The sequence below is a fragment of the Herpailurus yagouaroundi genome, unplaced genomic scaffold (genome assembly GCF_014898765.1).
Source record: "Herpailurus yagouaroundi ecotype Mexico unplaced genomic scaffold, PumYag 198, whole genome shotgun sequence".
Classification (NCBI taxonomy): Eukaryota; Metazoa; Chordata; class Mammalia; order Carnivora; family Felidae; genus Herpailurus; species Herpailurus yagouaroundi.
The window spans coordinates 17,085,933-17,111,547 of NW_024412429.1; the positions used below are offsets into that span (position 1 = coordinate 17,085,933).

General features: G+C 45.1%; 1 protein-coding gene and 1 pseudogene across 1 annotated transcript; both read left to right on the forward strand.

The window, feature by feature from the left end:
* The first annotated feature begins 1,141 nt into the window (after positions 1–1,141).
* On the forward strand, positions 1,142–2,264 carry LOC121013322 (small nuclear ribonucleoprotein G-like). Its single transcript, XM_040448904.1, has one exon. It carries the CDS (start codon positions 1,256–1,258, stop codon positions 1,586–1,588), a length of 333 nt encoding a protein of 110 aa, XP_040304838.1. The 5' UTR covers positions 1,142–1,255; the 3' UTR covers positions 1,589–2,264.
* Positions 2,265–3,713: 1,449 nt separating this feature from the next.
* LOC121013321 (voltage-dependent anion-selective channel protein 3-like) lies at positions 3,714–4,851 on the forward strand (annotated as a pseudogene).
* The last annotated feature ends 20,764 nt before the right edge of the window (positions 4,852–25,615 follow it).

Here is a 25,615-nt window from a genome sequence, read left to right on the forward strand (position 1 = left end):
GAGGAAAAGGGACTGCACGGACCCTCGAGGACTGATTTCGGTTACATCCAGAAAAACTAACTCCAAGGAATAGGAATTTAGCAAGGAAATAAAGGGTAACTGAAATGTCGCAGAAGAAGGTAGCTCCTTTTGTTCTGTTCACCGCCCATCAGGCTTCTGATCTCCGTTCTTGGTTCCCAGGTGCACCGCCTACCAGGACAGCAGGCCCTGAGCAAATGTGCCTTCCTGTGAGACGTCGCACCCATCCACAGGCAATCCCATCAATCCTACCTCCAAAGGGCGCTGTATCTGCCCACCCCACCCCCATCCCCACCCCCACCACCTTGGCCCAGGCCATGTGGCTCCCTCCCACCATGTCACTCTCTCTTGACCTTTAACACTGCCGGCGTGGCCCACACAGCAGCCACATGAGTCTTCTCAAAATCCCAATCTGCCTTCAATCGTTTAGGAACAAGACTCATAGTTTCAGAAATGGTATAAACATTTGTCTGACCATCTGATTAAGCTCTCAACGAAAGAAGATTCAAAAAAACCAGATCATCTCACCATAAAACCGACAAAACCAGAAGTAGACTCATCTGTTCGAAATCAGAAACCCTTGGGGCGCCTGGGTGGCGCAGTCGGTGAAGCGTCCGACTTCAGCCAGGTCACGATCTCGCGGTCCGTGGGTTCAAGCCCTGCGTCGGGCTCTGGGCTGATGGCTCGGAGCCTGGAGCCTGTTTCCGATTCTGTGTCTCCCTCTCTCTCTGCCCCTCCCCCGTTCATGCTCTGTCTCTCTCTGTCCCAAAAATAAATAAACGAAAAAAAAAAAAAAGAAATCAGAAACCCTTAGCACTTTAAATCCACACACACAAAGTTAAATGTTGAGAGGACAACAAATTATAGCAACCACCTCAGGAAATAAATAAATCCTGACAATAAATAGATCTCCCCGCTGTGACCGGATCTAGGATAGAGTATAATATTCTACTTCAGGTTTTCCACATTGCTGAATTTTCTGTGTAGGTAAAAAAAAAATACTGGAAATGATCAGATTTAAACGTGGTTATCCAGTATGAAATAGGACTTGCGGTTTAAAACAGAAACACTACAGAGAGTAATTAGTTGTGGCAATGTAAATCATACCAAAAAGTAAGGCATGTAGAAAAGAACGAACAAATTGAGCATAAGTTAAATTTAAAAATCCAAGGCATTTTGTTTTGAGGCATCTTTGAGCTCGCCGAGCAGACACTAGAGGCAAAACTCCCCTCCTGGGATGGAAAAATTTATGGGCAAGAAGTTACGGTCACAATTAAATGGTGGCGGACAAGGCCAAGGGGGATTTGGTCCCTTTATGAGTCTTTTGATGGATGAACGCGTGGGGACGGCAACCAGTAGGCAACAGAACAATGTGGGAAGGGTGATAAAGAGAGGAAAGAGCATCGCCATGACAGAAGCGTTGGCTAGAGCAGAGACAATGGCTGGGTTCACCAGAGAGAGTGCTCCCTTCCACAGCACCTGTTTATTATCATATAAAAATCAGGTTGTGCGCATTTTCCTATTGAACTTCTTTGTGAAATCAACTTTTATAACAGTAAAAAAAAAATAAAATAAAATTCAAACCTGACCATCGCAATTCCTCTGCTTCAATGGCTTCCAACTAATCTCAAAATTCTGACTCCCCGATTTGGCCCACTAAGTGCTCACAGTAGGACCCCTCCATGGCTCCAGCCCCTGCGGCCACAGGGCCTGTAACCATCTCCTGGACCACATCCTCCTCTTTACCTCAGGCTAGCTGATTTCTCAGCCTTCCAGAATCTTCTGGGGGAGCCCCCCACCCAAACCTACTATCTCCTCCCCTCATTCTCAGGCACAACACTCCCCTTTACTTCTCCTTCTCTCAAGCTGACATCCTTTTGTTTATGAGTGACTCTGCCATATAACCAGGGAACCCCAGCTCCTAGCTCAGTGCTGAGCCCAGAGGGGCTAGTCCCCAGAGGCTTATTTAGGCTTCCCACAAAGATTATCAAAACAGGAGCTTATCCGCACAATGACAGTCCACATATGAGCCAAGATTAAAGGCCCCATAAACCCTGAACACCTGAAGGGTCTCAATAGAACAACTGATTAACTGAGGGGCTTTTCGTGTAAATCACTCCCCCTTGGAAACCCAGCTCTAGATTATCTGGGACATTTTCTCTTCAGACAGATGGTTATTTCCTTCAAAGTGGGTGAGGAAATTGTTCCTGAGAGCTTTGGAAGATCGTCATGAAGGAAAACTCCAGTTGTTAGGCTCCCTGGGATTAATGCCTTTTGTCCCTAACTAAATAAAATAATTATATTAACCGAGGATGGAGGGCGGCATGGAACAACCCTTTCAGAGAGTGACAGTAACAATCAGGCAGCACTCCCTTTATCTGCAAAATCTCACAAGTGTTCTCGTGGTTCCTTCCAGGTCCCAGGTAGGTCTGTGCTGTGCTGCTCCCTCAAAAGCAAGACGTGGAGTGAGGCTTGCTGCGCCAGTGGGCTAGGAGGCGGATGTGAGGTGTGCCCTTTCCGGTGGAAGCTTTAGGAACCCACGGGTGCCTCCCAGGGCCCTTGCCCTGCCCTGCTGGTTATAGAAGCATGTTTCTAGGCAGAGCCTCATGGGTCTGGGTCCCTGAGTGACAGTAAAGAGCTGAACCCCCCATCAGTCAACACTGGATACAGAGCATTAGTGGGAAATAAGACATTATTTTTAGCCACTGAAATTTTTGATCGCTCCTGACCGCGACGTAATCCAGCCATTCTGGACTGACACCGTGAGCTGACCTGTCACTGGCAGCTGGAATTGTAAATGGTCGTTAGGCTCCTATCACAGACAGGACGCTACAGGCCCTCAGACGGTGGAGGCTGGAGCCCCACACCCATGAGGAGGTGAGGCCAGACTCTCAGCATATTCCAACCAACAGTTACTCATAGATATGCATTATTTGTCAGACACTGAGCTAAATGCTAGGGATACGGCAGACTGTTGCTAGAAAATTCCTATGGACGCCGTGAGGAGGGGCCCCCTGGCAAGCTGAACAAAGTCAGGAAAGCAGCGAGGTAGCCGGCAAGGCAGAGAGTAAAGGAGAGATGGCCTGGGCCTCAGGAGGAGCAGCTCTGCATGTGGACAGGACAGTACGGGTGACTCAGCGATCAGACCGACTCCTGCAGGCACTCTCCCAAGTGCTTCCTGTGCGGTCACACCCTGTGTCCTCACAGCGCCCTAAAAGACAGGCCACACCATTGCTGTCATTTCATAAGCAAGGAAAGTGGCAGGAAATTGGAAGGAAGGAAGGAAGGAAGGAAGGAAGGAAGGAAGGAAGGAAGGAAGGAAAGAAAGAAAGAAAGAAAGAAAGAAAGAAAGAAAGAAAGAAAGAAAGAAAGAAAGAAAAGGAAAGAAAAGAAGGAAGGAAAGAAGGAAAAAAAGAGAGAGAGAGAGAGGGGAAAGAAGTTAACTAGCACCCCAGCTAAACTGAAAGGCAGGAAAGTTAAGAACACATACATTAGAGGGGTGCCTGGGTGTCTCAGTCAGTTAAGCATCCGACTTTGGCTCAGGTCATGATTTCATGGTTCCTGAAACCATGGTTCGAGCCCTTTGTCGGGCTCTGTGCTGACAGCTCAGAACCTAGAGTCTGCTTCGGATTCTGTGTCTCCCTCTCTCTCTGCCCCTCCCCACTCATGCTCTTTCTTTCTCTCTCTCTCTCTCTCCAAAATAAATAAACATGAAAACAACTTTTTAAAAAAGGAACACATACGTTAGAAATTAGGAATGGTAGAGTGTTGCCTTGGCAGAGTGGAGACCAGCCCTCTGGTTGGAGGTATATGTAACACACTGACTTACTGTGACCTAGGGAAGGCTGCCAAAGATGACGTCAACGAAGGCTATGGATTTGGCTCGGTCAAAGTACGTCTGAGAACTAAGTCTTGTAGGGGAGTGGAATTTTCTACTTCTGGTCATGCTTACACTGACACAGAGCAAACGTCAGGCAACCTAGAGACCACGTATAAGGTCTGTAGCTACGGACTTGCCTTCACCCAGAAGTGGAACATAGATGATACTCTTGGAACAGAAATCGCTTCACAGAATAAGTAGGCTGAAGGGTCGAAACGTACTCTCGATACCGTATTTGCACCGAACCCAGGAAAGAAGAGTGGGAAATTGAAGGCCTCCTACAAATGGGATTGTTTCAGTCTCGGCAGTAATGTTGATGCAGATTTTTCTGGACCGATTGGAGGTTGGCTTGCTGGCTCTCAGACGAGTTTTGACACAGCCAGATCCAAACTGCCACAGAATGGTGTCGCCCTGGGTTACACAGCTGCCGACTTCCAGCTGCACATGCATGTGAGTGATGGCCCTGAATTTGGAGGGTCTGTCTACCAGGAGGTTAATGGGAAGATTGGAACATCAATAAACGTTGCTTGGATGGCTGGCAGTAACAATATCTGGACTGTAGAACTTCTCTATCTGCTACAGGAAATAAGATGAGCCCGACCGGACTGGGTTATACTCAGACCCTTGGACCAGGAGTCAAACTGACCCTACCAGCTTTCACAGACAGAAAGAACGTCAATGCAGGAGGCCACGAGGTTGGGCTGGGATTTGAACGAGAAGCCTAATGTGGTTTTGAGGAAAGCATCTGATTTGTCCTTGGAGGTGAAGAGAACCCACTATGTTTGGCCTTAAAATTCTTCCGTGAAATTTCAAAAGTGTGAACTTCTCATTCTTCCAAAGAATTGCAATCCTCCCCACACTGAAGTGTAAAGATCGCAAGTGCGTTGTAAGGAAGGAACTTGAAGGCATGCCCGAAGGTTGTCATACTTGTGCCGCGTTGCAGGTGATTTCCACTGTGTTATTTTATTTTATTTATTTTATTTTTATTTCTATTTGAAATTTTTTTAATGTTTATTTATTTTTGAGAGACAGAGACAGAGCATGAGCATGAGCATGAGCGAGGGAGACACAGAATCCGAAGCAGGCTCCAGGCTCCCAGCTGTCAGCCCAGAGCGTGACCTGGGGGTGACCGGACCTGCCTGTGAGCCAGAGAAGGAGCCAGAGAGTGAGACGGCTCCTCCCTACTCCACAGAAGAGCCATCTCAACCCAAGATCATAACAGGCCAAATGCTGGGCATCACGTGCTGTCTGGGATACCTGTTTCCCAAGTTCGGCATATACAGCTGCACCACTGCACTTGCACGTTAGTTACTGAGAGCCCGGCCGTGAACTTCTGAGTCCATCTCTATCAAAGAAGAAAATTATATTTAACCTGCCTGAGTTAGCTCATCAAATTTTGACAACCAGTCTTCCTCAAAAGCCTGAAGAATCTCTTTGACCTGATCAGAAGGGACCACTTAAAGTTGGCAAGCAAAACCACCCAAAACTTGAGAAATGGGTGAAGAGTCAAAAAGTATTACAGCATAGCACATCTCTTTAGCTTTTTGAGATGCTTAAAGTCAATAGGCTAATAAATGTTCGCGTCAACATGATATTTTACATAAATCACTGAAACTTTTCTGCTTTACTTACTCATCTAAAGAAATTCCCCAGGTTGATGACTCCAGTAGAAACAAACACAGAGGTTTGTAATGACTCTACCGTGACATTTGGAAGCACTTTTCTGAACATTGAACTTGCCTGAAGTCCTGAGACAAAATACAAAATTTTATTTTCCATTCTATTTCTTTTCTGCCAAGGTAGAGCGATAAAGTTGAATTTATATACCCATTTTCACCAACTCATTTTCCTTTTTATAATTTTAGGGCTAACTGTACTATAGAAAATCCAACCGAAATTTATAACTAACATCAGCCACGGTTGCTTGCTAAGAGTCCAAGAAAACTCATTAAAAAAAAAAAAAAAATCACTCCCTTTCAAATGTGAAATGTCTAAGTTACCACAGCAATCATGAAAGCTATAATCCACAAACCAGCAGAATATTTATGCTTTAAGTGGGTATTTATAGATTTCTATAATATCGTGCTTACTTGGTGACAGGTTCCACACTGTACAGTTGAAGGTATATGTATAATCGTCTCATTTGCTCATCGCAAGGACCCCATAACATAGGTACACAGCTACATTATTCCCATTTCACAGTTGGGCAAATAGAGAGGTTGAATAGCTTGTTCCAAGGTACACAGTGTGGAATTAGTAGAGGCAGATTCAAACCCAGCAGGTCTGGACAGAGAGTATGCACCCTTGACTACCATACTAAAATTGTCCCCTTGCTGACCATAACCTAAAGATCTATACACAGAAACCAATTTGGTGAAAGTGGCTGGATTCAGTCAAATAACAAAGTTAGGTTTTCTTTTTCTTTTCTTTTTTTTTTTTTAATGTATATTTATTTTTGAGAGAGAGGGTGTGAGTCAGAGAGGGGCAGAGAGACAGAGAGGAGGACCAGGGCTCCAAAGAAGGTTCTGGACTGACAGCACTGAGCTCGATGCAGGGCTCGAACTCACAAACCATGAGATCATGACCTGAGCCAAAGTCTGATACTTAACTGACTGAGCCACCCAGGTGCCCCTTCTTTTCTTTAATATCACTTATTCCCAGGCTACTTGGCTATAAAACCCATATCAGACTTAGCATTTCCAAAAAACTAATTCACATTCTACCCCCACGTCCTATTTCCCACTTTATCTAGTAACTGCTATGGAAGAAGAAGGAAGAGGAGGAGGGAGGGAGGAGGAGGAGGGGGAGGACGGAGAGGAGAAGAAAGGGTAAACATATTGCAAACCATTTACTGCACAAAGTAATTTTACTTCAAGTCTCAAATTAGAGAAGCAGTGAAAAAGAAAACCTGTCATAGCTCCAAATCAAAAATAAATCAAGTCACATTAATGAAAGACGGTAACAAAAATACACTCAAAGCATGTTCTGTTTGTCGGGAAGATGCTTCCCACAGACTCCAAGCAGCCCCCAGTGGCTCAGCGCTCCAGCGTGCTACAATTAAGGCGAAGGACAAAGCATCTTATTATATCTAGAAACCAGACAGCTAGGCTCATATGTGACATTTTTCCTAATTAAGGTATAGGCAAGAAAACCATTATGTGCAAGAAACCACTTCGATACTTGGGAAGGGGGATACCTGAGAAAACAGGAAGTGGAGAAAAAGGGAAGAGCAAAGGTGACAGAAAACAATGCTAATTCACAGCTAAACATTCAAGATGTTTTTTTTTTAATTTTTAAAAATGTTTATCCACTTTTGGAGGAGAGAGAGAAAGAGTGCAAGGGGGGGGAAGGGGCAGAGCGAGAGAGGGAGACACAGAATCCCAAGCAGGCTCCAGGCTCTGAGCTGTCAGCACAGAGCCCGACGCGGGGCTCGAACTCACGGACCGCGAGATCATGACCCGAGCCGAAGGCGGAGGCTTAAGTGACTGAGCCACCCAGGTGCCCCTAAATATTTAAGATTTTTTTTTCAAGTTCTGCCATACTATTAAAATGTGTCCTCTCAGGACAACCTGAATCCTGAAGCAGAAAGGAAGAAAAAGGTCCACCTGTGCCCCCCTCCCTGAAAAAGCACCCAACAACCGTCGCCAAGGTAGAGATGGGTTCCATGGCAGGCTAGGCAGCACTCGTGAAGAAGCTTTCCTAAAATGCCAGCCTCGCCGGAAGCAGCCAGCCACTTCTTGGCAAACAGATGAAAATAGAGGGAATAAAAATTGGCAATTCTGAAGACAGAGCTACTTGAGTTCCCTTAAAAAACTAGACAAACAGATACAGAGAGAGAACATCGATCACTTCGGTTAATTCTCACAACATCTCATGACCACCAGTTCTACAGATGAAGAAGCCAAAGAACAGAGAGGCTCGGTAACTTCCCCGGGATCACACAGTCAGTAGGTGACTCCAACCCTCGTCTTCCTGACACACCGTGCGTGGTGTTATTCTTGGGTTTCATCCCACCCACTAAAAAATAACAACAAGGTTGCTTCATTTCACAAATGTAAGAGTCGTCATGAATATTTGTATCAGTCTGAAAAGCCGCAAGGTTTAACAGGAGACAAATACTTGAGGACTCAGACTCTAACAAAGGGTAAATCTGCAGTTAGTTTCCATTTAAAAAGATAGGTCCCAGGGGCGCCTGGGTGGCTCAGTCAGTTGACCGGTTGACCGTCCGACTTCGGCTCAGGTCATGATCTCTCGGTCTGTGAGTTCGAGCCCCGTGTCAGGCTCTGTGTTGACAGCTCAGAGCCTGGAGCCTGCTTCGGATTCTGTGTCTCCCTCTCTCTCTGCCCCTCCCCTGCTCACACTCTGTCTGTCTCTCTCAAAATTAAATAAACATGAAAAAATTAAAAAAAAAAAAAATAGGTCCCTGTGGTCACGCCCCCAAGTCTGGGGACTCTGCCCCTGGGCAGCCCATGCCCCTCACAGTGGGGATGAAGGCCTGTGTGCAGGCCGTCCCTCCTCCCTGGGTCTCTCTCCAGGCCTCCCCACACTGGCCCTACTCTCGGGACAGGCAGACACCACAGGAGGAAGTGGATTGGGAGGGTATTTTAGGAAGTAGAACAGAGCTTTCAAAAGGACTACACTCATAATAACAGACAGGCTCTAGAAAGCTAACAAGCACAGCTGGCTGACTTTCCCCAGAGAACTTCCTCTGCCTGCAGCACACACGTCTGGAGCCAGTCATCCAAAAAGCACACAGATCTCATTTTTTCTCCTTCTCTGTGAATGAAGAAATTAGTCACCTGTGAGATTTGAAAATCCACATATCAGAGTGTACCTAGATGCCTCCCTATCTCCTCTGGCTGGGTCAAGGGCATTGAGACAAACAAACCGCGGCTAGCGACGTCTTCCTCTCGGACGATCACTTCCAGTCAGTGACACGACCACCGACAGCACGAAGATCCCCTTTAGAATTTCTGACACGGCATTTTGTACCACCACGATAATTTTGAAAGCCAGGTATCATTTTCTCTCTAATGATCCCGCAAATCAGAAGAGGAAACAAAGCAATCAAGGTGACGCGTCCATTTCTGTGCTTAGGTTAGACATATCTCTTTGGTTGAGCTATCTCCGGTAGGTCTATGAATCAATCATACCGACTTTACTTAAACTGAAGAAGTGAACTAAAAGGGCTGGTCATGCAGATGAGCAGAGTCACAAATCTCTGCCGGCTGTAACTCCCCTTCCTTCCAGGTGTAGCCCAGCGTCTCCAGAGATTCCTGAGCGGGTCCCCCACCCTCTCTGTCATCCCGCATAGGGCTTCCATGGACCCTGTGGCCCCAACACACTCCCCTGCCCACACTTGGCGTTTCCTCCAGCCTCCTACATGAGCTGACTTACCAGGCAGACCATCTGGACCCTTCATCCAGGCCCCCCAACGTGGCTTCCGGGTGGGCCCAAGACAGGTCACTATAAGCCTTTCCAGTGAGAGGCCAGCCCCCGATCACAGGCTGCCGACAGACAAGGAGGGCACAAAGCCTGTGCCCAAAGGCCGCATAGTACCCGCTGGTGTGGTGAGGGGCCATCTTGGGTGCCAGGAGACACACACACAAAGCCCTCTAGGAGATTATGGTCACAGAGCTCAGCCATGGGGGAGAGCATGTTTCCAAGCGAGGTAAAACTTGACTGTACAGAAAACAGGGAAAACACAGACAGCAAAGAGAAGCCCGTCTTCTTGGCTGGAGATGCAGCCTTGGTGGTAACGTCTGTCCCGATCTACTCACTGGGAGAGTCACTGGACAGGTGGGCCGCTGGGGTTCTGATGCAGGTCCCATTGGCCCAATAAAGTAGCTCTCCCCACCCACTCTCTACCCCCCTCTCTCAGGAAGAGAGGGATGGGAGCACACAGAAAGGAGAAGAGAAGGCACGGTTAGGCGTGAAAAGGCTACCTCTCCGTAAACGCTCCATTGCCCCGGGACGCTTCACATATGACCCAGTGTTTACACTCCTTGCTGTCAGTAGACAGAGTCCAGTCCTCAGTCACACTGGCAGGAATTCGCACTCCTTATCTACCAAGATAGTTCCCTTCCCAATATAAAACTGGCCTCAAGGCGCCATTAAGCGAGACCCATATAGAGGCCCAAACAACCATTTCGATTCCCATCTCTTCTCCCCAGATCGCGTCACAGAGACAACAAAAGCGAGTACATCTTAGTTTTTCTGGAACTTGCCAGATGCATCTCTTGAAGCAGAAGCTCATTCCCCTTCTGACCGACACACGGTGTGTGTGTGTTGCGGGGGGGAGGGGGTGGAGGGGAAGGAGGCGGTCCTGACTGCTGAGGGTTAAGACCGGCTTATTGGTGTCCGGAGGGCAAAGTGATGTCAGCAACTTCTACAGCAAAACCACCCCGCAAACAATGTGTCGGGAGCTAGGCCCGACTTTGCAGGCTGGGAGGCCCTTCTATGAAACGAAAGGGTGTGTGTCTGCATGTGAACTAGTTGAAGATGATCGTAAAAAAACTCTACTGGCTCCGAGAGGCCAATCCACGAATCCACCAAAACACCACAAAAAAAGAAACAGCTTGCGAATGAGACCAAGAACTCGTCCTTCGAACAAACTAAGAAAGTTGTTACAATTACTGAGCCCAATGACTTTTTCGGTATTTGAAATAAGACTGCGTAGAAAGAAACAGGATGCTGTTCTCCCGTCATCCCTTTGGACAATCAAGGGGAAAGGTCAGTTTAAACTGAGTGATAAGACTTGACGCAGGAAACAAGACTTGAGGTAGTTGCAAGTGAACCAGACACAAAGTGTGCCAAGGGTACCCTGCCTCGAGCTTAGTTTTTAGGAGCAATTCCTGGCTTGGTAACGCACGGAGGCCAGGGGCACCCCCGTACAGATGACAATTGATCCAGGCTGTCCTGTCCAGCCTGGCCAACAGGGCTGGCTGCAAGCATTCATTGCATGGGCTCCACCCCCAACCCCTATAGCCCCTCACCTAGTGGAGCCCGACAGGGTCCCTCCCGTTCACTGCTATCACGAGAACCCCTTCTCCAGAAAACTAGGTAATCAATCAAAGGATACACCTACAAGAAGAGGAAAAATAAATAAATAAAAGAAAGCACAGGCCATGTCGGGCCAGTGTTCTAAATACCCACAGCAGGGTTTTTAATTGTTCTTCAGTAGAATAACTTAGGACTTAGGTGTGGCAGGTCTGAGGATCCTGTTATCAGGGAATCTTGGCATGTTCAGGACCCAACGTGGCCATCAAGGCCAGCAAACCCAAACATCAGTGAAAAAAATACCACAGGTATGCTGCGGTTAAACTGCATTTCCCAAAACAGGCCAGGGGTATGATGTCCAGGTTTTATTTTAACCGAGAAAACAGCAGCCTCAAACCTAGCAGAGGGAAAAAAGCCATGTGTTATGGTTACCCAATAACACACGGTTAGATGCTATAAAATGATTAAGCACTAGAACAGGGAAAGCACACAAGGTAAGAGTTCTGGCAATTACCTACCCCCTGTCCTGGGGGGAGCAAATCACCACCCAGAAAATGTCAGAGCGACTTTCTTGCATTTAGAAATGCTCTGCACTTGGAAGCTTGCCTTCCTTTGTGCTTTTAATGGGTAAAATAATATTTTACAAAGGAAATTAGCGAGCGGTCATAAAGAGCAAGGAGTGAAAGACTTATAAAGGTTCACAATGGTAATGAACTCACGTTTTCAAAAAATACACTCAGCGTATCAAAGTTCTTAAGTAAATGACCACTCTGACTTCACAAAAAGAGGAAGGGACTCCTCTGAGGCAGATGCCCGATACCCAGCCTACAGGGGACAAACCTACCCGCTCCACCAGCTCGTCTGTGCCGCTCAGTGAGGTATTGGATCTTTCCAAAGATATTTTTAATGTTTATTTATTTTTGAGAGGGAGACAAAGTATGAGCCGAGAGGGGCAGAGAGAGAGACACACACACACACACACACACACAGAGAATCTTAAGCGGACTCCAGGCTCTGAGTTGTCAGCACAGAGCCTGACGCGGGGCTCGAACTCACGAACCGTGAGCCGAAGTCGGACACTTAGTCAACGGAACCACCCAGGCGCCCCTAATGGATCTTTCTATGCCTGGTTTCCACCCTTTTGAAACAACACTGGTGAAAATACCCAGCTCAGAGATTTGTTAAGGGGATGAAGAGTTCATGTGGGAAAGGACGTTGAATAAAGCCCAGAACCTAGTAACCGCTATGTGAGTTACCATTATCATTGCTGATTTGGACTGTTATCACTTGGTCAAGAGTAATCAAGTTCCATAGCAGCCCCAGAGGCAAAGTTTAAGCCATGAATAATATGTTTCAAATAAAATGAGACTCTCTTCACTATTAAGTATCAAACGATGTTCCAGGAAATCACACTTATTTAAAACACATTTATTCAACAAAGACTATCTGCTGGACTTGGAAAGTCCATATCCTCTAGGCGCTTACAGTCAAATTGGGAAGATTAGATGCACGCCCATAAGAAAGCACATCGCAGGCAGCATATGGTAAGTGCCAGCTGAGAGATACTGAATTTATTCTAATTGATTTATAAATACTAAGAAGCACTGGGTAAGCAGACTGGTTACAGCTTAAAATGAAAAAAAAAAAATCATGGAAATGAGGTTTCAGTTGGGCTTTGGAGGATGAGTAGGCTCCTCACCAAGAAAAAGGAAGGGTTTGGGGAAGGAATATTGGGAATGGCATGAGCAAAACTCATAGGGCCATCTTGAATTTGAGATAAGAGACTAGAGTGCTTAAAAACCTAAGGTCTACAGACTGTCTCAGTCCAAATCCTTATTCACCAAGATACTGCCTGTGTGACCATGGCCAGTTACTTACCCTTTTTGTGCCTCAGTTTCCTAAGCGGCCACCCTTATAGGTACTGTCCAAAAGACTGAATAAGATAAAGCATGAAAGGAAGACACAGATTCTACACATGGAAGGACTCAAGACTGGCCATTGTGTGGTAGGAGGCAGTGTTAAGGAGGCTACCAAGAGACCCGCCTGTCCGAAGGACTCTAGAAGGCTGGAGCTGAACCTGGAAAGTGGTGCAAAGTCATGTTGGAAGGCTAGAAAAGAAGGCGTGGAGAGTGCAGCTGTCATTCAGGGAGAGTTTTGAGCCACCTGATAAGAGTCAGTCTTCTGATGGCTCACCTGGCAGTTCTGGGCAGCTTACAAGGTCAGAGAATCTGGGGACAGGAATCCAATAATATGACAGGGTCCACATGTGGGTAGTAAGGAGCTGAGCTAAGTTCACGCACTTTCACAAGAATGGAGAAGGGCAGGTATAAGGGACTGGATTAGATGGCTCAGCATCGGTGGGACGTGAGAGAAGTCAAAGACAAACTCCACTAGATGCGATGTGACACCCTGGATTAGGTCCCGCCAGAGAAAAAAGACATTAGTGGGAAAAGACAAAAAAAAAAAAAAAAAAAAAAAAAAAAAAAACCAGGGGAATCCGAATAAAGACTGTAGTTTAGCTAATTGTAGTGTACCAACGTTGATGTCTGGGTTTTGATAAATGTACATCATAAGACATTAACATTAGAAGTAGACAGGTGACGGGGAAATGGGAAAACCCATCAGTACTATCTTTGCAACCCTTCTGTAAATCTAAAATTATTTCCAAAACGAAATAAAATTATTTCACTCTTTTGGAGCGATTCATCACACCATCAATAAAAAGAGGAAAGCCACAGCAAGTGCCACATTGGCCTTGAGAGGATCTGACTGAATGATGTAGACAACAACATGACTGCCGTGAGACCAAGGGGACACCCAAGCATGGGATGTGATAACATGGCCTTGTGCCCACATCCAGCCATGTGAGGAATCTAGATGAATCTGGACCCTTAGGGATGTGGAATGGCCCGACTGTCCTCTCAGCTTCCCAAGCTCACATTCCTTGCCAGGAGCCCATCCCCCCACCCATTACACACAGAACCCACACAGCCACTGCTTCCTGTTACGCAACTGTGCCCACCAGGAAAGGTGTCAGCATTTCCAAAGACCTTTACCCTCAGACTCAGGAGCTTCTATTTTGAGGCCCATGACACACCAAGTCTTCTTAAGGAAAGACGAAATATCCATAACACCAACTTCCAATAGTGCAAGGGAAGAATGATCACCAGCTGGTGAGCAGCAGAGCCGGGCTTGAGATTCAGGCCTGCCTCGCTCTGTCCTTCCCACCACACCACGGGGCCTCCTACGGGAGCCCTGATACGGTCTGCCGCATTAACACACACACACACCAAGATACAGCTTTACAAAAGAGCTCAAAAACCATGTCATACAGGCACCAATGCCCCAGGGTTAGAAAGAGCTTCTAAAAACCTGTCTCATCTCCCTGGCCCAACAGAATCGCATATTTCCGATCTATCATAACTTGAAATATTAGTTCTGAATGTCAGAGATACCATATAATGAGTATATAGGTGTATGTACATACATCCATATAGGTTTTACATATACACATACCTGTGAATAAATATACAATAAGCACATATGGGTTAAATAAAACCTGTACGATAAATATCCTTTATAGATGGGTGATGAATTGGTAAAATAAATTCTTCATCAAAAAATAGGAGATACTGGGACGCCTGGGTGGCTCAGTCGGTTGAGCGTCCGACTTCGGCTCAGGTCACGATCTCGCAGCTCGTGAGTTCGAGCCCTGTGTCAGGCTCTGTGCTGATGGCTCAGAGCCTGGAGCCTGCTTCAGATTCTGTGTCTCCCTCTCTCTCTGCCCCTTCCCCGCTAATGCTCTCTCTCTCTGTCTCTCAAAAATGAATAAACGTTAAAAAAAAATTTTTTTTTAACTAGGAGATACTGAACACCTACCACATAATAAGGGCTAAAAACCATTTGCTGATTTTACTTAACGACGTGGCATTCTTTAAATACATCCCCACAAACACAGCATGTCTGTGCCACATTATGAAATCAGGAAACAGGTTATTTTCATGAGAACGAAGTTGGAGAAGCAGCAGGAGGAAGAGATTAAATTCCAGTCCTGGTTTGGAGCCTGACCAGCCCGTGTCCCTTCACTTTCAAACGTGTTCGTCAGTCGTGGGTTCTGCACCCACGAGACAATCCGAGCAGCGAAAGCCTGGGACTATCCTTTTACTGGGCTATAGACAGAATGAAAATGGCAGGGAGAGAGGTCAGAATGGATGATCGCTGAGCTCTCTTTGAACTGTGAGCGTCTGGGATTGTCTTCGAGAGCTATTCGGATTGCAGTTATGCTCAGATACGGTGGCACAGTATCCCCCGCCCGTGAGGGGCTGGGTATGTGCTGGAAAGGGCTCACAGCTCATGAGAGGCAGCTGTTAAATATCCAGGAATTTCATGACCCAGCTAGTAAGTGGGGGTCATTAAAAATTTAATTGTATAAGCATACAAGTAGCGTTTCAAGTAAAACGACGTTAATAAATACTGCAAACTTACTACTTTTAATGACTTTATCACATTTCACTCTTATCCACCTTCTTGAGGGTCCTTACATCTATTGTCTCCGGATGGAAGAAACCCTCGTCCCTGCTCCACGCTCAGTGACTTCCCCACGGTAGCCTGAAATCAACCATGGACGGAGATTCCACAGCAAGGAAAACTTTAAATGCTATCAGTCAGGGTTTGTTTGTTTGTTTGTTTGTTTTCCTGAGAACCAGTTGTTGAACATTTACCAGCAACCCACCAGATATCCGTGCCCTTCAAAGACAAAGATAAGCGGGAAACTGCACTGTGTTGGGGGTGGGGAGGGGAAGCAGTTAGGGGAGACAGGGAGGTGGGGGAGAAAGGGATAAAGAAGGGTAGGGAGAGGAAGGGGAGAGAGAAAAAGCAGGAAAGAAAGCAAGAAGAGGGAGACAGGAAGCGGGAGAGAGAGGAAGCGAGAAGGAAGACAGGGAGGCAAAGAGAAAAATATATTTACTATCCCGGGGGAAACAATGGTTCTACGTAAGCAAATTATTTCAGATAACCAACATCTGGACTCTTTTTCTGAAAATCTCTCTAAATGTATTACTCATGTGCCTGCCTTCTGAAGCAGAGGCTGCCAACAGAATTAATATTTTCTTAATGACTCAGGGCAGTCCTGTGAGCAGACGTTCTATTGGGCTACGTGACCTTCCAGGCCACTGACACGCATAGAGCTCTTTTTGTCTTCCACGAGTTGGCTCCAATCTTCTGAGCTTTTTATAGATTCTCTGTCAACCCCCTTACTGTCAGGCTGTCAGCTGTCACTTGTAGACTTTCTCCCAGTACTTCTATCGAGCAGCCTCGTTAGTATGTTGCTTCTAAATCGCAGTGAACTGAGAAGTCGGGAGACGAAGCTTTTTAGAATTGTGGCAAGAGTTAACAGTAAACGTACTCTCGCAAGCCTAAGGCTCTCTCCGATAAATAAAAAACATAAACCCTAGGGTGGCTCCTCTGGTTCTCGAAGTTACCCAGCTGCTCACAGGCTCGTCACTATGTTCCAAATGGTTAAGGTTGCAGAATTAGCGACCTCTGGATAGCTGAGATTTCCACTAAGTATATAAAATACTGAGTGAGACAAACTAAAAGCTAAACAGAGACAACATTAACGAATATGAAGGCGAGTAAAAGTTCTGTCACGTAAGTGATACTCTACAGCACAGACACCCTGTTCTGTGGCCAGTCTGTTTCCTATGTCTGAGGCGGAGGGCAGAGCCAGCCATGGCCCAGCTCCATGGCTGCCTCTTCCAGTGTCCCATCTTCCAGCTAATGCCCAGGGCTGGCCCACCTTAGACCATCTGCCCACCCCACCGTTCCTCATTCACATCCCTGGAGGGAGGCAAGGAGCAGAGAGATCCAGTGCCATGAACCAGGACACTACGATAACTGAACAAGATGGTGGCTGGGGAGAAGCCATCGATAGGCCCCCCAAAGGACAGGTACCAAGGCAACAGCAGCCTCCTGCACACCACCCACTTGTAGTACGACCTGATAGAAGGACACTGACTGGCCCCTTCTGGGCACAGTGCCAACCTCTTGAAAATGCATGTCTCTATTTCCCTGAATGTGGTCTTTGGGCTGCCACTAAATTCTGAAACTAAGAAAAGTATTTAACTGCTCATTGAATTCACTAGATGAATTAGCGTGCTTAAAAAAAATTAACCTCTTTCCTTTTGTAGGGTTTTATTTGTTTTTAAAATATTCTGATAGCAACATAAAAGTTCTAATCCTTAGGCCTATTGCCTGTTTACCCATACTGTCACACACACACACACAAATTTTATTTTATTTTATTTTTTAAAAATTTTTTTTTCAACGTTTATTTATTTTTGGGACAGAGAGAGACAGAGCATGAACGGGGGAGGGGCAGAGAGAGAGGGAGACACAGAATCGGAAACAGGCTCCAGGCTCCGAGCCATCAGCCCAGAGCCCGACGCGGGGCTCGAACTCCCAGACCGCGAGATCGTGACCTGGCTGAAGTCGGACGCTTAACCAACTGCGCCACCCAGGCGCCCCCACACACACAAATTTTAAATAACTATAATAGAACAGCAAAGCCATCCCCAAAATAGAAGAAAATTCCAAAAACTCCCCTTCTTGTACGGAGTATTTAACTTGTAAAGAAAGAAGCATTTAACTTGTAAAGAAAGAAACAACAAACATTCTAAAATTAAAAATAGAAACTCCAAAAAGAATCCCATTATTGAACAGTCCTACTTTATACCTGGCACATAGTAGGCCCATAACAAAGTGGGTATCCTCTTTGTGAAGTGGATGGATGGTTGAATAGATACAGCACTACTGACCAGATAGTCTGAGGTCAGGACGTTGAAGTTCAGGAATTTGATCAGCAGGATGGGTCCAAAACCATATTTGGGCATGGTGAAGAAATAGAATTAACTAGTCAAGTAAAGTCTTTTCTAAAATGAAATCTGAGTATCTTTTCTTTGATCCTGAGCCCAGGGATTTTAAATACTCCTGCCTTAAGGCAAGTTGAGACCTTCTCCTTCAATAGCTGATATTTACTAACCAGTTACCATTTTTAGCACATGCGCCATTGTGCCAGGTAATGGAAATGGAGTATCGTGAGCAAGAAGGGAAGGCCCAACCCAACATTAAAACACACTCACCAGAATCTATAGTAGAGCCACACAGAGGAGGTCCCCTGATTTGTGACTACAGTGCACTGGGGAGAAGATCATCTCCAATGAATGGTACAGGGTCAACTGGGGGGAAAGAAATGAATCCGATCCCTACCTTATACCATACACAAAAATCAATTTCAGCTAGATTACCAATCTAAATATAAAAGGTAAAACAATGACGCCTCCAAAAGATAACAGAGGAGAACATCTTCATGACCTTGAAGCAAACAAAGATTTCTTAAACAGGATGTGAAATGCCCTAACCATGGAGCAAAAAACTGGTCAATTGACAATATTAAGAACTTCTCATCAAAAGACACTTAACATTAAAAGAGCAAAAAAAGTCGGGGCACCTGGGTGGCTCAGTCGGTTAAGCGTCCGACTTTCAGCTCAGGTCATGATCTCGCGGTCCATGAGTTCGAGCCCTGCGTCGGGCTCTGGGCTGATGGCTCAGAGCCTGGAGCCTGCTTCGGATTCTGTGTCTCCCTCTCTCTCTGCCCCTCCCCCGTTCATGCCCTGTCTCTCTCTGTCTCAAAAATAAATAAAACCTTAAAAAAAATTTAAAAAAAAAGTAAAAAAGGCAACTCACAAAATAGGAGGAAATACTCAAATAACACATATTTCTGACAAAGGACTGATAGCTAGGGTGTATAAAGATTAGTAGCCAGGATACATAAAAATCAGTACGTCAGACAACCCAACACAAAAGATTTGAACAGGCACTTCACAAAGAGGATACCCAAAGTATCAAGAGGCATATAAAAGGGGCTGAGCTTTCGAAGTCTTCAGGTAAACGTAAATGAAAACCACAATGTGGTAGTGTACCACACAGTTAAAATGAAAAAGGGAAAATACTAAGTGTTGGCAAGGATGGGACTTTCATATACTGCAGTGGGAATGTGAGTCCGTATAACTGCTTTCGGCCGCCATGTAAAATCTTCTGGAATTACCCAGGAAAGCTGAACATACACACATCCCACAAGCCAGCAGTTTCACCACTACGTACATTAACCCAGCAGAAACGCAAACATATGTTCACCAAAAGACATGTGCAGTAATGTTCCCAGCGGCTCAATTCAGCACAGTCCCAAACTGGAAACCTCTCAGATGCCCATCAAAAGCAGAACAGATTAAAAAGAAGTGTGATAGATTCACACATGGAATATTCCATGGCAACCAAAATGAATAAGCCTCAATGGCACGCAACAACCTGGGTGTATCTCACGTCCTTAATGCTGAATAAGAGAAGTTCTTTAAAAAGACAAGTGAACCAGATTAACTCGCAGTGGGGTAGAGGGCTAATGATGGAAAGGGGGCACAATAGGGACTCCTGTGGTGTTACCAATGTTCCTCCACTTCTTGATCTGGATAGTGGTTACATGGTGGGTTCAACGTGAGAATATTCATCAGCCTATCCACTCCGGATTTGTGTGCCTTGTATGTTACGCTAAAAGAGAGGTTCTCCAAAAAATACTTCCATTCAGGGGCGCCTGGGTGGCTTAGTCAGTTAAGCATCTGACTTTGACTCAGGTCACGATCTCACGGTTCTTGAGATCAAGCCCCGGGCTCTGTGCTGACAGCACAGAGCCTGCTTGGATCCTCTGTCTCCCCCTCCCCCGCTCATGTGTGCTCACTCTCTCTCTCACTCTCTCTCTCTCTCTCTATTTTTTTTTTTTTTAAATACTTTCATTCAGGTGGCACAGTCGGTTAAGTGTCCGACTCTTGGTTTTGGCTCAGGTCATGACCTCCTGGTTCATGAGATCAAATTCCACGTAGGGCTCTACATTGACAGCATGGAGCCTGCTTAGGATTCTCACTCTCCCTCTCCTTCTCCCTCTCCCTCTCTCTCTCTCTCTCTCTCTCTGCCCCTCCCCCCACTCATACACACACACACACACACACACACGTGTACTCTCTCTAAAGAAAAAAAAAAAACAACTTTCATTCCTGACGTCATCTCTCATTTCTTTCTGTCCCTAGTCCCTCAACCACGTCCAGGTCCATCCTGCCTCAGGGTCTTAGCAGTAACTGAGCCCCCCAGGGAGAAAGCTCATGCTCCCTGATCTCTGCACAGCTGGTGTCATCTCTCATCACGTAGGTCCAAGTTCACATGTGACAAACTTCCCCAGAGATGCCCTTCTCATGACCTGAACCCACTTTGGTTTACCTACTGTGTTTATTTATAGAACACAGGGACTTTGCTTCTTGGGTTCACCGCAGTATCCCTAGCACCCATACCCTTAGCATCTCAAAATTCATCTGGCATATTTACCCAACTGATTTGAAACTTATACCCACATAAGAGTCTGCCTGCCCATGTTTACATCAGGTTTATTTATAACTGCCAAAAACCTGAAGCGACCAAGATGTCTCCAGTAACAGGATGGACAAATAAACTGTGGTACGTTTATACAATGGAACATTACTCAGTTATAAAAACAGATGAGCTGTCAGGCCACAAAAAGACACACATGAATACTAAATGCATATTGCTAAGTGAAAGAAGCCAGTCTGAAAAAGCTATGTCCTATATGGCCCCAATTAGATAACATTCCAGAAAAGGCACAATGATGGCAATGCTGAAAAGATCAGTGGTTGTCACGGGCCTGGGGAGAAGTGGAAATAGATGAATGGATGGAGCACAGGACATTTTTTAGAGTGATGAAACTATTTGATGTGACATTGGAAGACAGTCTACATGACACTCTGCATTTGTCAAAGCCCACAGAACTTTATGGCACAAAGAATAAGTCTTATGGGTGGTTCAGTTGGTTAAGGGTCCAACTTCGGCTCAGGTCATGATCTCACGGTCCATGAGTTTGAGCCCCGTGTTGGGCTCTGTGCTGAGAGCTCAGAGCCTGGAGCCTGCTTCAGATTCTGTGTGTGTGTGTGTGTGTGTGTGTGTGTGTGTGTCCCTCACCCACTCACGCCCTGTCTCTCTCTGTCTCTCAAAAATGAATGTTAAAAAAAATAAATCTTACGATGTACAGTTAAAAAAAATCACTTAGGAGCCCGGGGGATGCTAGGCGGGAATGCAGAAATTGACAAGGCAGTCTAACTGTAGTACAAATGCATGAAACAACCTCACTAAAGGAAGGAGGTGCTGACCTGAGCAACTGGAAACGAGCACAGTCTGTAAGAGCGAATGCAAAAGAAACCGCACACGGGCGCCACGGTCTAGTTCATAACGTTGTTTCCCACGGCAGTCTAGCCACCCAAAAAGATAAGGACACCCTGATTTCCAAAAGCATTCTGTATGCTTATCCTGCAATGTAAAGAATGGAGTATGACAAAAATTGTTAGCTTACTTTCTCCTTAATTAATTGCAATTAAAAATAAAAAACTGCCTGGCGGCCTCAAAAAGTGAAGGCTGCTCTTAATATCGTAAAGCCCTGTGACAGAAGAGTGCGCGTCACTGAGGAGCGGGGAGCCCTTGTCTTTCCGGTGACAACGGTCGGGATAGCCACACCCACTTTTTTTTTTCAAAATAACTTTCGATTTCTCATATAAAAGGAATACGTGTTCACTGTACAAAACATAAATGAATAAAAATTACCCATAATGACACGAAAACGGCATTATTAGCATTTATCGCGGATTTTTGCAGCCCTTTTTCTAGGCACAGATGAAAGAAACCTATGACACAATTTTTATCCAGAGTGAATGTTATATGATGACAGATATATTATTACTTAACTCCAATGTGATAATTCTCTTGAACTAAAAAGGTAATTCTCTTAAAGCAGCCCAACAAGATTTTTCCTTCTGAGACATTGGACTGGGTTATTCTATATTCATAAAACCTGGTGTGTGACCAAATTTTGCAACAAAGGCCTAAACCCCATCAAAAATAAATAAATAAATAAATAAAAACAAAAATTCCAAAAGCCTCTGTTCTCTTTTTGGCCAAAGAGCGTACCTTTAATTTGTTTTTGTTTTCTGTTTTTGTTTTTTTAATGTTTATTTACCTTTGAGAGAGCGTGTGTGAGCAGATGAGGGGCAGAGAGAGGGAGACGCAGAATCCGAAGCAGGCTCCAGGCCCTGCGCTGTCAGCACAGAGCCCCACGTGGGGCTTGAACCAACGAACCGCGAGATCGTGACCTGAGCCGAAGTCGGATGCTTTACTGACTGCGCCGCCCAGGCGCCCCGATTTGAATATTTTTATTAAGAAGGCAGAATCGATCATGGCAAAAAGAGCATAAGTGTTGCTAATGGCGCTTTCATAAATATCCTGGGCTTTTCTTGGGATGATTTTTTTACATTAACAATCCTCAAAACGCCCCTGGAAGGGCTGTTATCATTTAAAGGGGGAAATTAAAGGAAGCCGAGGATGCCGACTCACAACCACATTGTGAGCAAAGGGCGCTTCCGGGAGCCCGCCTGGAACTTCTGAGCAGACCAAGCCCATTCCTGCCCCAGGGAGACGGGAGCATCTATCCTGTAAGGCAGCGCCCTGCACTCGGGCATTAAGCGTGTAAAAAGAACCCTATGAGTGCAACCAGTAAGGATCTCTTCAATGAGACCACCTATTTTCCACCACCAGCAAGAAGCCATATGTAGGAACTTCTCCCCTTGTTTTGATTTTGTACAGTGGGGCCAGAGGGGAGAAGACGGTCCGAATTCCTTGAGAAGAAGGGCTAGGTCCACGCCACGCCCACCAGGCCGGCTTAGCGCTCACAGCCTTGCCCCCCTGGAGGCGGAGTGGGCCAGTGTCTTCGTCATGATGGCTGTGTGGAGAATTTGCACCTCACTAAGTGTTTTGTATGTTCTCGGCATCTCAGTCTCTGCTCTCCTTCACTGTCTTAAGTGGCTTCGTGCGGGGCAATTTACAGTAAGGTGTCAATTGATAAATACAGCAGTTTCTCATCTTCTTTAGAGTAATGAGTTAACTCGAACTTGGAATATTTCACTTATAAAATACAGCCCACTATCCCTCCCTGAAGTTTAACATGAGAATATCCCAGAGGTTTGAGACATGACTGGCAGCCAAATGCTTTTAAAGTCTCAGGCTAGTTTAGATGATGGTCTGTTTACCAAAATACACACGTTTTTATTTAAACATCCATCCATAGAAACTGCTTCTGGCATAAGAGTACTGAATGCTGAACCATCTGGGGTTTGATGAAGAAATGGAATATTCTAGCTTAACAAAAGGCACTTGTCTACCAGAGATAGTACGTGTTATTTTTTTTTAGTTGTAATATTTGTAGGCCATTTTCATGATAGCAAGCATAATCATGTTTCAGTACCAAATCAATGACTCATTTTCTCTTGACTTGTTAGAGCGCCACACCCCATCACAAACACAAGAAAAACCAGTTGACTAATTAGAATTGTTATATGGCGTATTAGCTCATAAAAACTGAGCAGAAAAGTCATCTTTTCACCAATCTGAAATCTCAACACCTTACCTGTTTGGCCTGAAACAGATTTGAATCTATTAACATTTGCAGAAATGAACGAACAATCTGTGTCAGTTGTACTTGTGACATATAAAATATAAAAGTTGTTAACAGATGATTGACCAAGCAGCTCAGGAAAAAATATATACATATATCCTTTATCAGAAGCAAAAGAAGTTGTTAAGGGCTTTGCACATTTTATTTTTAAAAAAATTTTTAACATTTATTCATTTTTGAGAGGGAGGGAGAGAGCGCGCGCGCATTAGAGGGGGAGGGGCAGAGACAGAGGGAGACAATCCGAAGCAGGCTCCAGGCTCTGAGCTGTCAGCACAGAGCCCCACCCGGGGCTCGAACCCATGAACCATGAGATCGTGACCTGAGCCGAAGTCGGATGCCCAACCGACTGAGCCACCCAGACACCCCTGCACATTTTATTTAGAAGCATTATTTCTTTACTTCTATCATGGGAAGGGTAATACCTGATGCTTTCAAACACGTAGGATAAAATATCCACTCTGTAACCAATGTTTTATTTAAAGTGTGTTTCTAATTTTTAGCCTCAAAATTCCATCTACGTGGACAGCTGGAGAGCATGAGGGCTCCAATACTAACCATTCATGCAGAGCTGACAATCCAAGAAATAAATAGCACATTTCCTACAATATACACTCGGGAACTGATGGATGAAGAAACTAAACTATTACCTAAAGAAATAGCTGAATCCCATTAGTGGTTCATGTAATAAATTATAAACAAACACAAGAGTGGAATCCTATAAACCGTTCAACTAAAATAAAGCCTACTTGAAAATGTATCAAATAAATTAAGCAGAAGAGCCTTGCCCAGCGTGTGTGGCAAACATACAAGGATAGGTGCAGATGACCGGGGTGGGGAGGGTGACACTGATGGTCACTGTTTCCGGGTCCAAGTCCTGCTGGTAATTTAAACTCAGGCCTGGAACTAAGTCCTTCTGAGCCTCAGTTCTGTTGTTTTAAAAATGAGGTAGCTCCTTACATCCCAGCGCCTTTGTGTGGATTGAATGGGATTACTGATGCTCCTTTATGGATTCCACCATCATACAAAATAAACAAATATTAAGAGCAATAAATTCTGAATTTAAGATACAAAACAGATGAACATAAGGGAAGGGAAGCAAAAGTAATATAAAAAACAGGGAAGGGGACAAAATATAAGAGACTCTTAAATACAGAGAACAAACTGAGGGTTGCTGGAGGGGTTTTGGGTAGGGGGATGGGCTAAATGGGCAAGGGGCATTAGAGGACACTTGTCGGGAGGAGCACTGGGTGTTAGATGTAGGGGATGAATCACTGGATTCTGCTCCTGAAATCATTATTGCACTATATGCTAACTAGCTTGGACATAAATTGAAATAAATAAGTAAGTAAGTAAGTAAATAAATAAATAAATAAATAAATAGCAATAAATTCTGCTTTCCACTTCCCACCAGGACTGTCCATGAAAAATATTAATTTCTTTTCTTCTATTCTGTCCTGCTCATTCTGACACTAGCTATAAAGTGACATCCCAGGAATAATTCCCCAGTGAAAATTAATTTGTTTATACGGATTTATTCAGCCTTTTATTTAGGCTACTTTGTATCCTTCACTTTTTAAAAATTTTATTTCCTGGGGCGCCTGGGTGGCTCAGGCAGTTAAGCATCTCACTCCTGGTTTCGGCTCAGGTCACGATCCCAGGGTCATGGGTTCGAGCCCTGCGTCAGGAGCCTGCTTGAGGCTCTTTCCCTCTGACCTTCTCCCTGGTTCATGCGCTCGCTCGCTCGCTCGCTCTCTCTCAAACAAAAAAATAAATAAAACAAAAATTTTATTTCCTAAGGCTACTACTATTTTCCCTCTCAGGTGCTCGCTTTATATCTCAACACAAGTTAAGATAAATACCGCTATCAGTTAATTATGAGCTGCCAAGATAAAGGACAAATAATAACAGGAAAGCACTACCCTCCCCTCAACAGTCAGTATTATAAGTTATACACCGAAAATTTTTAAGCCAAATATTCCAGTTCTTCTTAAAGGTTAACCCAATTAAATTAAAAAAAAAAAAAAAAAAAAAAAAAAAAAAAAAAAACCAAACAGGGGCTCCTGGGTGGCTCAGTCGGCTAGCGTCCGACGTCGGCTCAGGTCACG